The 19,195-nt window shown below is 39.1% G+C and overlaps 1 protein-coding gene across 1 annotated transcript; it reads left to right on the plus strand.

Moving 5' to 3' along the window:
* Nucleotides 1-2,520: 2,520 nt before the first annotated feature.
* Nucleotides 2,521-18,317, plus strand: LOC308042668 (pancreatic lipase-related protein 2-like; the record flags this gene model as incomplete). Its single annotated transcript, XM_080348254.1, has 12 exons — nt 2,521-2,569; nt 3,967-4,121; nt 6,254-6,379; nt 7,242-7,376; nt 8,738-8,846; nt 9,973-10,092; nt 10,182-10,304; nt 12,627-12,742; nt 14,239-14,368; nt 15,265-15,376; nt 17,166-17,322; nt 18,105-18,317. 12 exons carry the CDS (start codon nt 2,521-2,523, stop codon nt 18,315-18,317), a joined length of 1,545 nt encoding a protein of 514 aa, XP_080204380.1.
* Between the last annotated feature and the right edge of the window lie 878 nt (nt 18,318-19,195).

Raw genomic sequence — 19,195 nt, forward strand, 5'->3', positions numbered from 1 at the left:
AACCATTTCTTCTGAACACATGGTCAGGACTTTGGTTTGCTGAATTCTGTCGCTGACTGGTTAACTGACCAATTTGCACCCTAACAAAAGTCTTTAATTATGTGAGCAGAAGATAACTCAAATTCATTTTAATGTGAAGAATTCAACACTTTACTGGACTTAGTCCTGAAGAAATGAAAAGTACAAACTCCCTCACCTACGTACTAACCCTCCTTCCTAATTTTCTGCTACATTTCTGGAACACAGAGATGGAAGATCTATTTGCTTCTACAATTTGCATCTGAAGAAATTAAGCTTTCAAGGCTAGCTAAGAAAACAAACAAACAAAACCAATGAGTTTTGTACCTAGCACTCTTAAAAGTCACTTTAACCGAGTTCATCCTTGCATGTGCTAGATGTGAGATAAGTCATCAGCCAGCGGAAGAGTTTATACCAAAAAGGAGTCTCCCCTTTCTGTACATCCTTGGCTTAGGAGGTGCCAAGAGTTACTCAATGTACTTAAAGGGTTTAACGTTGAAATGTTGAGATGCAAGTTTCTCATTTGGATCTACATAGAATCATCTACATTGGAAAGACCTACAATACAAGAACACAGATTTCAAGGAAAGCCTAATCAGAAATGCTAACATAATAGTATGACAACAATACAGTACAAAGTGAAAAGACATCATTATCAAAACACTAAAAACTAAAATTACCACAATTAATATGATTTAATTATGAAGATTCAATTAGTGATGATTGGATGTTGTAACAGTCTGCCCAAGAAACTGTTCCCCCTGTTGAAAAGCATTTATGTCATATTTTCAAAGAACTCAGGTAATTCATCCACTAACAAAATTACAGATCAGAGAACTCAAAGAAGAACAAATTACAGATGACTGATCAATTAAATTTTTATACAATTTTTCATCTTTCTCTCTTCTTTCTACCCTTTTCTCAGGTAACAGCTTAAACCTTGCAAACATACATGCTAGCTCATCCCAAAACACCTTGTTTATGTCTTGATGTTGTAACAGTAGACTTAACTATCAAACAAAAATTTAAGAATTTTGCTTAAGACTGTAAATTATTTAAGGAAGGGATCAGCTCCAGGAAGGATGATTTTGCTGTCTGGTTTGATGCTAAGACACTTGAATCCCGGCTCAGTATCACACAGAAACAAGCAGCCCAGACAATGGCAAGAGCCTTGTTCCTAATCCTGAAAGTCTGCGTGTTTGTTCAGTATTTACATCATACTTCCCAGTACTTTTTGGCTTTAAAAATAATTACCAATGGATGAAAATAACACCCTATTTGACACTTTGCATTTAAACAGGTGGAGTCGTGCAGCAACTGGTCTGACCTGGTTCATGTTATCTCAGGTGAAGCATACCTGACAGAAGATCTCTTTTGGCACTAACCAATAAAGTCACAGATGCAGCTGGGAACCCAAGTGCTGAGGATCAGCAGTGGGGTGAGCGTCCCTCCGCCACATGTCCTCAGAGGGCAGACAAAGTGCTGTCCTGCTTCCTCCCAGGCTCTTCAGAGGACTTCTGCAAGGCTTGGTGCAATCAACTGAGAGGTGGACCCAAAGAACTTGCTCGGAGCTTTGCCAAGGTAAAATGGGATTCACTGGAGCTAACATCTAAGGAACTGAAATAAGGTTTATCGTGATAAGGTGTGGGGTATTTGGTGAGTGGCTGGAGGAGAGGAGATGGAGGCAGGACATGCTTGACCCTGCAGTGAACTCTTTCTTCCTAAGAGTGTTTTATGGACTTCAGAGGACTGGGAGCGCTGGGAAGACTGGGAGTGGGAAGAGCAGGAAGGGGATGCAGGGCTCTGCCTGTGCAGGACTCACTGGAGGAGTAGGGCCTGATATTAGGGTTTTCTAAGAATGATCTTCTTCCCTTTGAAGGTAAGTTACCAGTAGTACCAGTGAGACTACACTTAAAAGACTTTCCCTACTTCACCTCGAAATAAATTACTAGTCCATTTTCTCCAATGCTTACTTATCAGCTGGTGATTGAGTGATCAAGCAGATCAGGGCTGATAATCATATATGGCTGATAGCAATGATAAAAATGAGTTTTCAAGCCTATCTATATGACTGAGAAACACAAATTATGTTTTTTTCCTGGGTTCTTTTAAATACAATCACTGAACAGCAGTTCTATGAGTAACTTTTCTACTAAATGCTAGAAGAAACTTCACTCTGTAAAAATATGTTGTTGCAAATCCTTTAAGAATTTCATTTGTTTGCAAAAGCTTCCGTTTGACAAGGTCAGGAGGACAATCTTCAAGAGATGTTTAGAAGGTATCCTACTTATGCCAAATCTCCTGGGCGAACAGAAAGAATGCCAAAGGTATTTTCTTGAAACTTTGCTTCTTTAAGGAAATATTGTTTCTTTTGGATCCAACTTAGTAAATGACTGAAGTAATCCTATGGCCACTGAGACTTTTAACGGGTCAGGGAAACCCTTAGGTGAATTTCAGGTTCCATTTTTAATTATATTTGAATTTTGTTCTTACCTGTTTTAGATGTTTGTAGTATGGATCACCACTCTTCTTCTTCTCAATGCAGCCAGAGGTGAGACGCATAACTGATAAAACCTATAAACAGTAACAATTACTGTGTGCAGCTTACATTAGAATATCTGTGTTTTAGAAAAAGAATGTGCTTTGGAACAGATTTAACACAATTGTTTGTTACGAACACTGAGTTACTCCATATCTTTCCCACATTTAACCTGTTCCTATTTAATTCTGTAGATGTTTTTGCAGGTACCACAGGTAGCAAACAGAATGGGAATTAGAAAGGTATTTTTACATAGTAACTGTTTCTAAAAAACATTTTTGGTAGGTACAGCACTTGTAATGCCAGCCTAGGCACATACTCTTCACAGCTCTATGCACAGAATGCGAAAATACTCCTGGTCCAAAAAACCTTTTTCCTCATAGGAAAGAATAATTCAACAGGGACAGAAAGAGCAGAGAGGAACAAAAATCCACAATCTAAATGATTGCTTGTATCGGAGTAAACACCCCTGTGAAATCACTGCAACACTTGCAGAGTCTCTAGCTATAACTCCACAATTAAATCTTCTCTTTCTCTAGATGTATTTCCAGTATATATCACTTTACCACTGAGTTTCTTAGAGTAATGAATAGAAAAGTCAGAGTCTCATGATGTACGAATCTGCCACCTACTCTGGGTAAAACCCGTTTCTCGTTGTTTTCAGTATATTTTTAATAGCAATAAAACTTATATGGAATTTTGCAATCATTGTGATATAATAGTTGGTAAGTCTATTTAACGGCAACACCCATATGTCATATTTCACCATTACTGTATTAAAGCCACAACAGAAATTGGGAAACTCTAGCCCTTCAGTCACAGAGCACACTTCCTGAGGCTGTGCTTTCCTCTAGACTTCCACTCAAATTCTACTTCATTGCTTCCACTAAAATCTCATGGTGATAAAAAAAATATGGGAGATATTTAATGCACATTGTGGCGAAACCAGAGGTAGCTTTTTTAATGTTTTGGTTTTGTTTTACTCCTTCATGAATCATTGCACAACAAACAACAATTTAGATAATCCCTGGAGTATTAGCGTTAATTTGAAGGACTGCTCTGCTCTGGGAGCAAAAGCTCTTTTGTTCTCTGGATCCATAAAGGATCAAGATTTTGTTGTCTTTTTCTGATGACCAACAATATGTTTAACAAAATAAGTCATGAGTTCACCAAACTGAGCTCTACCCTATGTTTGCAACAGGAATTGGTCTTGAAGTTCAAGTCGCTGCTACATGCACAGGGCATAACTGAGCCCTTTAACCAAAAATGAACACATTTGCCATCCTAATCTGAAATAGCCATTTTCTGCTTCCCTGGTACAAACACTATTCCGCCAGCTTCTTGTAAAGTGGTAGCAGCCTAACCTGCTACGTTGCCAGAACACTGACATTTTTCTTTGCATACTCCAGGAAGGCAAGTTTGCTATGAAAGGCTTGGATGCTTTACAGATATTCCTCCTTGGTCTGGGATCCCAGAGAGACAACTGGCAGGCTTGCCCAGCTCTCCAGAAGATGTGAACACCAGTTTTTTCCTTTTCACTAAAGACAACATCATTAACTATCAAGTAAGAAACCGCTTTGTTTTAATAACTGATGGTATACTACGCATTCAACAAATTATACATACAGGTTTTTTTCACCTGTGTTTTTGCTCACAAGTCTCCCAGGAAAAGCCCCAGTTCTACATTACAGACTCCAAGAACAGTCCATTCTAACTTTCTTCCACCTCATATATTTTTCCTCCTTTCAGCTTTCTGATGAGCCAGGTATATTTACAACATAGTAATTGCAGCCTTCTAACACAAGTCATCTGAGATATTTCAGATATATTTTATATATCAATACCTCTCTAAAGTAAATGACCCAAATTCAGTTTCAGGTTTAGCTTTATGAAGCCAAAGGTAGGGAAGACAATAGAAAAAGAAAGCTCAGTTTTGGTTCCTGTGTGCCTCCAGACTAAAAACAAGTTTCAGGCCCATATACACAACTCAGGAATGTTATTCACAGATGTGATTATTTGGTCATCTGAACTACAGACAGTTGCCCTTAGAGGCTCTGCTTATGTGGTGGCCAACACTGAGCCCTAAGAGCAAGCAGATAGTTAAGAGTGATCAGGAGAGCAAGTGTGTGTTTTCACCAGACAAGGAAAGGAAAACAGGATGAAAAGTGAAAGGAAAGCTTAAAAAGGGAAACTGGAGATTAAAGAAAAAAAACAAAGGAAAAAAATGAAACCATATATGGAAAAAGAAGGAAACGACCAAAAAGAGAATGAAATGGGGATTAAATTAAAAAAAAAGAAAAAAAGAAAAAAAGAAACATACAACCAAATATTAAACAGTTTTTTGAAGAATAGGACTTAGGGAAAATGCAAACTAAAAAGCTAAATAAATAAAAAGATTTGGTAAGATATAGCATGGAGAAAGCCTGGAGGCTTCTCTTACAGAGATCTGAATCCTGTTGTCCCGCATGAAAACACATCAGGTAGAGAAGCATAGAGCCAGCAGACTCTGGAGCTGTATGGAAGAAAAGAAGTAAAAAGGTGCGGTTATCTACAATGTCTGCAAAGTATTTGCAGCAAGAGGAAGCTCTTGACTGTGGCAGAGGAACAAATGGAAGTAGCTAAAGGGAGCTAAGTGGATCAAATGGGAACACCCTGAAGACACCTGCAGTGAGTCAGCCCTTTCCTCTGAGGACCAAGCAAGTACTGGGGAAAGCTCCCAGCAGGATGCTGGAGCCCTTGGAAGTGTCTGGGCTGGGCTCGTCCATAGCACGAAGCAGTTTTGTGGAGCCATGGACTTGTCTGGTGAAAGAAATGACCATTAGAAAGTGTTAACTGGCTTCATTTTTCTTGCTCCTTGGACAAGAAAAATGAAGCCAATAAATATGAGGTGAGGTGTACAATTTGTTGCTGTTGTTGGCTTACAGCACATGAAAAAAGTTTATTTTATACATATACATATACAAATGGCAGTCACAAACAGAGATGTTCAATGATTTCTCCTGTTTGAGGCACATCAAAACAAGTCTGACATCTCTAGCTGAGAGTGCCTATAAGGTTTTAAATTTAATCAGTTTTTCACTGAAGGTGAGATATATGCTAACTAGTGCATGGCATCTCCTTTTAAGCTTATGAAACCACAACAAAAAAAAATAAGAACCAATTTTTAAAACAACCCAGTATTCAGATTTTTTCAAAAGAAAATAATGCCTCAAAATGCCTCCAGCCTCTGCTGTTGTAAGCTTGGTGGGCTTTTTCATGCTATCTCAAATATCTTTAGGATAAAATATAAACAAGCTTAATGATTAAGGTCTTCAAAGAAAAAAGAAAGAAAAATAGGCATGGATTCCAAGTCAACCACATAATACCTTGCAGAAGCTTCTATCTTTCTATCTCCATGGTTGATTGATAAAATCTTGTATTTACATGGCATGTTGTATCAGCAGATCTTAAAGCATTGTGCAAAGAATACGAATATCATGAGTTTGATTAACTAGAGGCAGTGAATAATTTGTTGAAGCAACTAATTGATATCCTCTAGCAAGACAGTTTAAGATTGAGGAACAAGACCCATCTCTTTAGAGTCCAGAATTGTGCCTTAACCACTGGGACCCTGAATCAAAATGTACACAGGCAGGAGCAGTCACAGTCTTGTTGTGTTGGTTGTTGGTTATTTATTTATTTTTTGTTTTAATACAGAAAATTTCTGCTACAAATCCTTCAACTATCAAAACTACAAATTTCCGACCACACAGGAAAACTCGCTTCATTATACATGGCCACCTTGCTGGACCGGACCTCCCCTGGATAGCAAATATGTGCAGGGTATGGTACAACTACTGTCACTTCACTTGTGTTTGAAATTGCGAATATCCACTTCCCCCCATTAACTGCCTTAAAATCCCCACATAAAATTTACACCTCTGTTCTCTTGCTAATTCAGGGGAATATAGCACACTTCAGCCTTCTGTTAAGTGACCTTTTGCTGCATTCACCTCCACAGGGAAAGCTATAATGAATTGATTTTTCAATTCCTTGGCAATAATAAAGGGGAAAAAAAAAAGTCACTTTTCTCACCTCAGCAAAAGGTCAAAATAAACACTTCAATTTGAGCGAGGCATTTGATCCAATAAAAACAAAATGCTTTGTTCAGCAGATTGTTTTCATTTTATTTAGGCACATTTCAAAAACATAATTGTTTTGTTCCATTGCCAGAAGTCTATAAATAGAATATTTTAGTTAAAATATATGAATGTTGGGGCTGAAAAATTCAAGCACATGATCACAGATTTGTGAATCATTTCAGATGACCCAAGCATATAAATATTGATAATATAATAATAAGCTTAGACAATAAAAAAGAGGTCACACTGTGCTCTTTTTCTAACTGGCGTACTGTCATTAAAATATGTTGACACTCTAAAGCTGACCAGGGCATCTGGAATGGAAAACAGATCTGAAGCAGGCTACTGTGTGTCTTGCTACAGCGTTCAAATCACTGCCTCCACTCTGCCTCCTTGTGTTCATTCTTCAGTATTAGTAGGAATTAAGACACTAAAGATGTGTCTTTACCAGTCACATTAAAAAAGTGAGTCCTCAACTACAACAAAACAAAACTTTGTTTGCATATACCCCACCACAATAGTTATTAAGGCCTGTTTCATTCTGGTTTTGTGTTTTCCACCAGCTGATGCTTCTCACTGAAGATGTGAACTGCATTTTGGCTGACTGGACAGGTGGCTCCAGTGGCTTGTACACCACAGCCGTTAACAACGTCCGCATTGTGGGGGCTGAGCTGGTCTATCTGGTGAACTTTCTTGAGGTAAAAATACCCGTGGAACATGAACGCCGGCACATAGTTTGCATGGTAAAGGCTGCGTTCAGGGTGGCACCTTTAAGTTTGATGTAAGAGAGTCAGGAATAGAGAGGTACTCAACAACACAGCTGAAAACATCATAAAGTTTCTAATCCTGCACAAATGGAAATACTGACTTTAGTGTCAGACCACAGATACACAGGTCCCTAAAGGCTTACAGGCCACAGTTTCTGAAAGTTTTGCTCACGATCGGCTTTTTACTGGCTAAAACATCAGATTAGAGACTGTCCAGAAAAATTGGTAAAGAGAAGCAATCGAAAGCCAGTATGGTTAAAACATTCATCTGCAGGTCACGCACACTGCATCCTGCAAGAGCAAAGTCACAGCACAGAGAAGTGACACTCCTGCAGCCACCAGTGTCAGGCTTCCTGCAGCACTCCTGGCGTGGTCCTCCCCATCCTGCAGGAGCTGCCTGGTGGAGCAACGAAGATGATGAAGGGAGTGGAGCATCTCCCTTATGAGGAAAGGCTGAGGGAGTTGGGTCTCTTTAGTTTGGAGAAGAGGAGACTGAGGGGTGACCTTATTAATGTTTATAAATATATAAAGGGTGAGTGCCATGAGGATGGAGGCAGGATCTTCTCGGCGGCGAACAATGATAGGACAAGGGGTAATGGGATCAAGCTGGAACACAAGAGGTTCCACTTAAATTTGAGAAAAAACTTCTCATTAAGGGTGACAGACACTGGAACAGGCTGCCCAAGGGGGTTGTGGAGTCTCCTTCTCTGGAGACATTCAAAACCCGCCTGGACATGTTCCTGTGCGACCTCACCTAGGCGTTCCTGCCCAGCAGGGGGATTGGACTAGATGATCTTTTGAGGTCCCTTCCAATCCCAAACATACTGTGATAATGTGATACTGTGATCTCCATGGCAGGACAGCCGCTTGATTCACACACAGGGTTTGCTGCCAGCAAAGGCACTGAAAACTCCACCACAGACTGTTATCCTAACTGGATAGACAGATTCAGGGGTGAGGCACCTTTTGGATAAGGAATCAGTACAAATGCAGAGGAGCTATGTGCAGAAATTCCTTTTTCCTTCTTTTCTGCCATGAGGGACAATTCCTGACAGAGGTTACTCCCTTCTGCAGACATGATACAAGAGGGGATGGGATGAGTTGGGACCTGGTCCTCTTTTGGTACAGATCCCACCATCTGCAATAGAAACTTCCTACCTGAGGCACTCCCCTCCACCTCCCGCCATCATGTCCTCTCAGCATGGGGCTATGATGCAGTTCCACAGGCTTGTATCCCCCACTTAACACTCTTTTTGGTTTTATTTTGTTTTCCTTTCCATACATCTTCACAGAAAGATTATGGCTACTCTCCTGCCAACATTCATTTCATCGGCCATAGTCTTGGAGCACACGCCGCCGGGGAGGCAGGGAGAAGGAAACCCGGCATTGGAAGGATAACAGGTACTGAGGTTATTCCAACTGATGAGACTTTACATTTTTGTGTGGCTTAAGAGAACTGAAGAATCACTGCTGCCTTATAAACACATAGTACAGACTGCAGTGGACTGCTTGGTCACCATTAACAGTATACAGCTGGCATGACGGCACACAAATGAAGCCATGTCCTGTTACATGCCATGTAATTCACATGTCAATATCCATAGCCCTGAGAAAGGCTCAGCTGCAACAGATAAGAAAGGCTTAACTGTCCCAACTGTGGCTAAATAGAGACCACTTTTCACCGGTCACAAGTCCCAGGGAGCACTTGGTTATGATTTTTAATGATATGAAAGAACAGGAACAAAATATTGTATTAGATGTGGAATAACAGACTTGCAAAACATTAGCAACTCATTGTCATATTCGGTTTTAAAAGCCCACTCTAACGTGACTTTTCAGCTGTTCAAAAGATTGAAAAATCTGAAATGAAAATATAAAAACCCCTAGATCTAGTATGTCAGGAAGAGACAGTAAATAGCCATGGACACCCTGAGAAGGCAGAAAGCTTTTAGTTGCATAGCTACACAGAGACACAGCATCATGACACACTCAGACATCACTTTTTTTAAAGGCTATTTTCTCTTTTCCTTCCCCCTCCAGTCAGTTCTTTTCTCTGCACAGACGTTGCTTTTACTAAGCTGTGTACACAGTAAGAAGTCACAGAAGCTATTCAGAGAATCTGGGGTCAGAACTGTCTTGTTTTAGCCCCAAAGAGAGCTCACTGACACTGCAGCAAAGGGGTAACATCTTTAACCAAACACTTTTGGAAATAAAAATAGATCTTTAGCCAAATAAAATCCTCAGACAAATCTACACAGTAGCATATCATTCACTAACATGCAGAAAAAAACCCAGACTACTTCTTATAACATTGTTCCCCAAAAGTCAAAAGCCATTGTTCCCCAAAAGCCAAAGACACACCACCCTTTTACTGCACTGCAGTGCCTCTAGCCATCTTTCTGCAAAACCCTGCTTGTTTTGCTGGTTGTCATGGACCACAAAATGGATGTTCATACATAGAGTAAAGGTAGAAATGCAGTGACATACAGTATTATTTACTCAATCAGACTTATCTCCATTTATTTAGGTTTGGATCCAGCTGGGCCTCTTTTCCAGTATACTCCCACTATGGTTAGGCTGGATCCTTCAGATGCAAAATTTGTTGATATAATTCATACTCACGCTGGTCATCTGTTCTTTGACTTTGGTAAGTTTTTACACAAAGGTTAACACCAACATAGGGGATGGCTACAGCATGTCAGAGGGTAATCAGCCTCAATTCATGGTACATTTCAGCTCCAGGGATTCTTCAGACCTCTGGCCACCTGGATTTTTACCCAAATGGAGGGAAGAAGATGCCAGGATGCAAGCAGCTTCGTGTACCTCCTGCAACTCGGGATATCAATGACCTAATGAGAGGTAAATGTATTTTGAAGAAGTAATACCTCATTATAAGCTACAGTTAGAAATACAGGCCAGGCTAAGTTAAAAGCCTTTTGAATGTATATATTATTTCTATAGCTGAGATTTGGAACAGAAAGAGAATGCTCAAAAATAGAACATTTAAAGCTGCCTGTGAAATACCCTCCAGTTCTTTTATATACTAACCGAGGCAAATTCCAGGTAGAAACTTCAGTTAAAGCATACAGACTTGTTCATCACAACCTGTTATAACAACCTGTGATGACAGACTGACCTCAGTGGGAATTCCACACATGAAGGACCAGTAAAATTTCATTCAAGGATAATCCAAAAGTTAGTATATTAAAATCTAAGCTTCCCTTGTCCCTAGGAAGACATCAGTCCCAGTATTACTGGGGTTAGACTTACTCATCCATGCCATTAACAGCTTTAGTGTCTTCAAAGGGAACAGCACAAGGTTAAAAATGTAGAAGATGATAAAATTACTGCTGCACTGACAGTTCATCTTCTTCAAAGAAAGTGGGGCAGTTAATCAGAATTACCCTGGGATCCAGTACAATAGGTCCCCAAAATCCTGTCTTCTGTGCCTAACCTACAAAAATAAGAATATCTGTTATTCACAGCTGAACATTTTGAAATTCCTACTGCTAGTTAAGCAATTGGCTTTCAAAGATGCTCTGTCTTAGAACTGGTTGGAGAACTCAGTAACAAAGAGGGCTGAAAGCTGGTTGTGCACAAAGTCACTTGGAAGTAAAACACTTTCCAATCAGGCTCCATAAAAATGTATTCATTTTTAGAAAAAAATAAATCCACAGGCATTTCATGTGGCTCTTTGCCATGTTTTGTGGAGAAGAAGCTCAGCTCTGTTGAACATGAGCTGCTGGAGTCGGTTGTTCATACAGCTGCCAAAAATTGAGGCCTCAACTCCTGCCTTTTGTTTAAACCTTCCTTTGTGCATATCTCTTCTGTTTGATAATATTTACATTTATGTAATGTAGTGGTTTCATTTATGGAGTGCTTTAGAAATGCTACTTAGTAACTTATTTCTTCAGCTTTTGATGCAGTAGTGAGAAGAGTATTATGTTCCCATTATATAGATGTTAGGTGAATTTGGAACTAGCACAAAGCAAGCCAACAGTAAGAGCTGAGATTTTAAAGTTGAAAGCACAGACCCTTCTGAATTAGATTTGAGAAAGGAATTATAAAGAAAACATACTCAAGAAGCCTTAGTGATGGACATTATTTTCAAGAAAAACAGACAGAAATACTTTTCAGAGGTATTTTGCTATACTTTTTCTTTTTTTTTTTTTTTTTAATAAAGAACAATGTGTGCCACCTCATCAATAACAACTACTGTCTTTAAGACGCATATATATGAACAGCAGGTGAAATTCTAATTTCACTATAAACTCTGTCAGCTTCTAATCACTTCGGTCCTTCCAAGATATCTCCTGTGATTAGGTGAGCCCGGACACATGCTGAAGCAGAGCAAAGCCTATTTTTATACAACCTACCTTTGGTATATTGTACTTTGATAATGGAGAGACTCCAGAGCCAAAGACGACAGCACTTGTTACTAGAGACCTGTAAATATAACTGAAATAGCACTTTCTTCTTTCCTGCACTGACTGCTTATAAACATCACTCTGATGGGAAAATGTACTTGTTTCAAATATTTCTGACAAAATCAAGGACACGCTGGCAAACATCTTGCTTTTCAGAGCATTTCGCAGAATCACCACTGTCAAACGACCACAGATTTTCTAGAGCTTAAAAACACTGAAAGCCACTGAAGTTGAAATAATTACTACAATTATCTTTCATCCTAGAAATGAGTAGAAACTGTGGTTTTACAAAACACTATGTTGTAATAATGGTAAGCAAATGAAAACTAATTCATAGTAACTACTATATGCTTTTCAAACACTGTAGCTATGAATTATTCCAGTATTTGAAATATCAAAGGCAAATCTCCCAGATCCTCCTTGGTCCTCATGCTAAAATAAAAGCAGTTAAGTACACACAGCAGGACAGGAGGCTGAACAAGGTCCGCCTTGGTGCATCTCCACATCTGTGAACTTCAGCATGAACACAAGGCACACAGAAGAACTTTGCTTTTTCCCATCAAAAAATATATATGTAGCCATAAGAACATGTTTTACTATAAAATCAAATAATTCACACTTAAAACTTTTTTTAAAAATCTGTGACTTCACTGTATGTATAAATGCTTTTGAGCAAAAGGACCCACAAGTGTTTTGACATAGTCTTTATGTTAATATGTAGCTTTAATCTTTTTTACTTTGGCTTTTTCCCCAGAATATCGGTCTATTGCATGTGGACATAAAAGAAGTCTCCGCTATTATGCTGAGAGTATTATCACTCCCAATGGATTTGTTGGGTATCAGTGCAAAACATATCGAGCTTTTGTATTGGTAAGTTTTGGGTACATATTTATCTGAGGGATTATAGCCCTGCCTTTCTCTTAATATTTTCTGGGACAACTTCTATATGCTAGATCCAGGATACAGGGAGCCTGTGCAGACCCACTGACTGCCCTCATGCAGACCACACTCAAAAAATAGGCAAAACATAAAAGCAGCAAACTCCAAACAAAGAAAATAAGGCAGTAAATATAAACACCAAAAAGAGTTATGAAGGGAGAGATGAAGAGTTGAGTAAGAGGGTAATGAAAGGCACTGGCTGGGTTCACCTTTTGCATAGGTCAGTAGTAATAAGGGACACCAAGTCTGCTTGAAGGAATTCCATCTTAAGCTGGTGAAACCTATCATCAAGAGGCCAGACTCTGGATTTCAGAAATCATAAAACATCATTATAAACAATAAACATTTGCAGGGGAGCTATTTCTACAGCACAGAATTGCCCACACAACCCTTGGGTGACACAAGCAAGAGGTGCCATCCTGTCCTGGTGTTTCATGCCTGGCATGGCTGGACTTCTAGTGGACTAATTCTGGCAAAGCAACTGAGGACTGGTCAAGAAGGAAGACAAGTCTGAATTTATTTCCACATACTCCCAAAACAAACAATTACAATACTGCAGATAAGTTGTTAATGTTTGTAGCAATGTTGCCATGTAACTTGGAAGTTTGTAATTCAGGACTTGAAAACCTAAAGCTTGTGCAATTTAGTGATGCAAGGGAAAGTTTTTTTCAATGTCATAATAAACAAGTGATGATGATCATTTAGCCTTTTATTTGCCTGACACCAAAATAGCCCGATCCACAAATGCTAGTTCCTATAGAACTTCCCAAATACCAACATTAATCTAAATATAACAACACTATTTTTTCCAGCTGCAACTAAATCACTTTCAATGAAAATATGCACACTTTTTTGGCTTTTTGTTTTAGTGGATGTCAAAGCCTTGATCTGAACGTTTGCTCTGTGTAGATAGATTAATTTCATTAAGGTTCTGCATGGGAGTAAAGGCTGAAAAACAGATCGAACACAACCCAGAAACTTCAGTATTCCTAAGCTTAAATATATGTACTATACAAGTCTGATAATCCAGCTAGACCTCCTTGCAAATATGGTTACCCAGCCTATAATAATTAGCAGACAACTTTTCAATGGACCTATGAAAAATGGATATATTACCTGTATTTTATGGATCAGGCAGTAAGGTAAAACATGCATTAAGGTATTTGCTTATGGTCTCTGCAAAAGCGTGAGATATGAGGCCAAATTTCCAACCTGTTTATCTCTGATTTTCAACTAGAAGAAATAAGCTGACTGACCATCTCAGCTCCTTTTTTCACCACACTGATAAATGCTGAAGGCATGATCTGAACTCAGAAGCAAGTACCCTTTCCAAAAAAAGCTAGGAAAAAGATAAAAAACCCTAATTTCTTAAAATTTAAGGAGTGAGATTAAAACATCTTGTAACACACACTGTTATTTTTCCCCAGGGCAAGTGCTTCCCATGTCCAAAGGAAGGATGCCCACTGATGGGTCATTATGCTGATAGGTTTTCAAATAAAACTGAAAAAGAAGAGCAAAAGATTTATTTGAACACAGGGGCCTGCCCTCCGTATGCTCGTAAGTGCTTCTTTTGGATGGTGAATTCTGAACTGGCAATGAATTATGTGTGAACAGATATCTTTCACTTCTACAGAGAGCAGCTGGAGCTAATGAGTGGCACTCAGTATAAAATGCAGAGTTTCAGGTGTGTTAGGGATATGCAGTACAAGAGTTATCTGGGAAAGGCTGAGATAATCATAGAAACAGCTCAGCTGATGCTGATCTCTGACCTAGAGACCCTGTTGTATTTTTTTTAAATTAGATGATAGCTTGAAAAATTCTATCAGGCTGAAGGTTGAAGGAATGTTGTGCTGAAAGTTCAAAATTCCAAATGAAAAACTTAGATTGTTAATGACGAAAAATTATAAAACTAGATGATTTCAGTGTATTTTTGAAAATTTCATCAAGTTAAAATGGCAGGTAGTAATAAGCATAGTTTTAATTGTGATTAACGTAGAAGCAACCACAGAACTAGGAAAGAAGAAAATTCATATATAAAATGTAATCCATTACATGTGATGACTGCCAGGGCAATAAAGAGAGAGAGTCTTGGAGGTCGTTATTCACTAGGCATTAAAGTATGAAAGTAAAAATCAAGAACAAACAAAACTTCTTTAACATTCTAGAAGAACAAAAATCTTAAAAAATAAGTATAGACAAACTTGTCCTTTCTTAAATCTGAATGAATACTCTCATTTCAACATCCACAAACTGCTGACTTAGACCGCTTGTCAAGGAAATTAATGCTACTAGAATCACACAGAACTAGCATATGCCTTAATAAAGAGTGACGTTTTGTTTGTTTATAAGCACATTTGTGCAATCTTCTACCTGAAAGACATTGAAACATATGAGGAGTTTAACCGTTAGTAAAGGAATCTCCCTACAAACATAATCTATTTTTATTTTCAAAGGCTGGAGAAAAGAGATACATGTCAGAGTATCTGCAACAGAGATCATGAAGGGAAATATCGATGTAGCCTTGACTGGAACTAATGGAATCAGGAAAGAATATACAATTGACAAGTAAGCCTAACACATCTGTTGAAAAAATGGCCTTATCATTGTTATCATGTTGAATTTATACACAAGTATTTGTACATGTCTCATCTTGCTCTATGTGATCTGTGATTTACACTGGTAATACAAGTAGCTGTTAAGTGGTTGAAGTCACCCATGCTACAAATTGTGGTCAAAATCTGCTTGCTGGTCTCCTGCTCTGTATTTTCTTTTCTGAGGATGATGGTTAACATAGCAAAGTGGGCAACAGCAAACAGCTCTGTGGCTACTGCTGGGCTCAAACATCATTTGGTGATCTTCTCTGAGAAGACCAAGAGCTGTGTGATGTATGGTCATTTAATCATTCCCTCCTCAAGGGAATATATAACACAGTTGCAGCTTGTTTATGAACTGTGCTGAAGTGTGGGATTCCTGTCCCCTCAACCTGGCTTTTTCGAGTAGATGTGAATTCAGATCTCATAAACTGAACCTTGTCAAGATCACAGTTTAAATACTGCAAAACCACCCTCTGCTGTGTTTGACCACAGCCCTGTTATAGGTTTTTACCTGGGTTACCTTTGGTTGCAAATACACTACTGTAGCGAAACACCTACAGGTAATTTCTATGTTAATGTCACACTGTAATGTGCATTCTGTTATAATGAACCCTGATACCGCAGAAGGCAGGAATGCAAACTATAATTTACCATTTTCTTCGTGGTTGAAAGCAAGCAGAAACACTAAGAGAACTTTCTGATGTGCACTTACTTGAAGACAGATTCCATTTACCACCAACAACAACAGACTAGGATAAACCCATGGTAATACTAACAAAGGCTGGGCTAACTAAACTAGTGTTATCATCCTGAAGGGCACAGAAACCTAAGCAACTAAGTCATTTGTATATTTCTATATATTTCTCTGAGTAGCTATCTCTTAGGTCCCAACAAGCCCATCCATTGGGTTGATGGGCTGAAAGCATGTAACAGAATCCAGAATTACCTCCCTGTATAAGTAGGAATTATGTTTTCTCAGCTTTCTTGAGTAGGGTTAATTCAGACACTCTGTGGCTTTCACCAACTTGTCTTGCTGGCAACTGCACCACAGAAAAAAAAGAAGATACTTAGTCCTCAGAACTTCCTCCAGCTATTCAGGATGAATCACACAGAGATGAGGTTGGCCTCAACACCACCACAGCTTCGCAGAAAGCAAAACAATGCAATACTGATTTGGAGGAAGAAATCAACCAAAATGTCAATGAAATGATCCTTCCCAATCCTTAAAAAAAGGTTGAATGAAAAGTGCATATGTATACTTGTTATGTGGTTTTGGTTTGGTGGGTTTTTTTGTTTGTTTTTTTTTAATCTTCCCTTAATTGTAGCCCATTACAATCTTTGTCCAAAATACATATATATTTTATGTACAAAAAACCCCAAAAACCTAAGCTCCAAGGACTTTAGATAGGATTTTGCCACATAGCTTGAATAACTACTCAGCAGAGAGGACAAAACTTGGTGGTTTTGGACCCCAGACATGATCGATCCCCTACTGTCTGAGCTGAAAGCCTCAGATCTACATGAGTGTCTGCATCAAGAGCCCTCTGCACTTCTGCATTCCTCAAGGAACATATTATCCAAGAACATGTTCTGAGCTAAAATTTTGCCTGGCCTCCAAAAAAAAATTATAACTATAGTTTTCAAAGCTTCAACTCACATAGCATCCCATCACCTCATCTCTCTTTCTGCCTAAACTGTAGCATTTTTTTCCTCATTTGTAGACAACACAGAGTATCACTTCTGTGCTTTTGTTTTGACAGGGGAACTTTCAAACCAGGCACCACATACTTGAACTACATCGATGCAGAAGTTTCTGGGAACATTTCAAAGGTTGAGTTTCTCTGGAAGAAGCACGTAGGTCACAGAGGCTACATGGGAGCTGAAAAAGTCACAATAATATCTGGGGAAAATGGAAATGTGTGAGTATGCAGTCTAATGGTGTGCTATTCTGTGGGTCTGCGAAAAAAAGGAAAACGAATCCTTGCATGCCCCTGAAAGCAAGTGGGTTTAAGTATTAAAAATAAGAGCCTAATCCAAATTTCACAGCATTACCTGGGTGTTTGGCTGACTCCAGTCACTCCCACCAGCTCAGCACTGCAGCCAGACTTCCTCAAGGAACAGAGATAACAAATCTCAATTTCTAAGGGGGTGTAACCCTGTGCTTGCAAGAAAGGTACAAGTTTTCCTTCTAAATTGCAGCACATCAAAAACAACTCTGCATAGTGCAACTGTGCCCTTGCCTTAGCAGGGTGTTTTAGGCTGACTCCAACCTGACTGAACTGGGCACCCGTGGGCATGTGCAGTACATTAGTTACACCCTTCTGGAGCACAGCCCTCACTTTAGTTTTAATCGAAATGAATCCAGCTGATATGCCCGCACACCACTCTGTCATGTAAACTGTGGTTAGTGGGGAAAATTAAGTGAGAGATTCCCTTCGAAAGCTCACTCCTGGTCCAAATTAAAATGTTAACGGAGTCTGAGCATAAAGGCAAATATCTTAACATTTAATAATTACTAACTAACTAGTAATTCTTCTTAAAAAAAATTGATAACGCATACTTTATGTTCTCAGTCTACTAGAATGCTTTGACCTAACATGAAATAAAAATAGGATTTATATTGATTGTCTTGCACTGCTGCTTAGAAAATGCTCCATTGAACTAAAGAACGTTTCCTTAAACTCTTCCTCCCTCACCAGGTCTGTGTTCTGTGGCCGTGGGACCGTGCGGCCGAGCACGTGGCAAACCCTGGAGCTTTGCTGAGGCTTGGAGAGGAACATTATGCTTATCCACTGTGGCAACCCTCAGCATCTGCAAGAGCACAGTTCTTCCACCAGCAACAGGAAACACTTGCCCAGCTCTCTACAAAAGCTCTGCTTCCAAATTGGTCTTATCAGCTTTTATCCATATAGAGAAGTTACACTTCCGTGAATTCCAGTTACAATGACAGCTAACAAGTATTTTACTAGTAGCACACTCATGCAGCGGGATTGTATTTCAAGGGGAAAAATACTAAAACAGAAAAAAAGGTTCCAGACAGTTCTCCTTCAAAACATAATTACCTTAGGAGGAGCACCCAAAAAGAAACAACAACGACACAGAAAAAAGAAAGAAGAAAAATAAGATAAAAGAAAAAGGGTGGGATATAAAAAAGGGGGACAGACAGCCAAATTCTTTAATAGTGCCTGCTTACTTGTTCACAAAAAAGGACACTTTGATGTTTTCAGGAGCATCTAATTCTGTCAGGAGTCCAAGGAATAATTTTAAAAATAAAAATAATCTGAACTTGAACAGCATTGCCTGACATGTTCTTCCTTGTTGAAGATCCCAGTCAAACAGTATTTTAGCAGCACATCCAAAGACTGCTGAGGAGCTGGGACTGTGTACTGAGCTGTACAGTATACCCTGAGAAACTCCACCACCAAAGCTCACTGTGTGTCAAGCAGTACAGGTCATGCACAGGAAAACATTTGACTATTGCCTTTTTCCTGGGGAAGAACTGGTTGATGTGGTCTCTTCAGCTCTGCTGAACACTGGTGGCCTGGGATTCTCTCTATACCTGAAACAGGCATCATATTTATCAAAACTATGTTGCACTATTGAGAATGTTCAATTTCCTGGCAGCCTTCAAAGTAACTATTTTCTCTTTACCAGTGAAGCTGAGTTTTCCACCTCTGCCTTGCCTTTCTGAAGCCACTGAAGTCACACCTGAGCTGCATTGTTTACATTACTATATAGCATTGTTCCTCCCAAATCTGGCAGCTTTTTGATTATACTGGTTAATAAAAAC

Source organism: Nesoenas mayeri (assembly GCF_963082525.1).
Source record: "Nesoenas mayeri genome assembly, chromosome: 7".
NCBI classification, from domain to species: Eukaryota; Metazoa; Chordata; class Aves; order Columbiformes; family Columbidae; genus Nesoenas; species Nesoenas mayeri.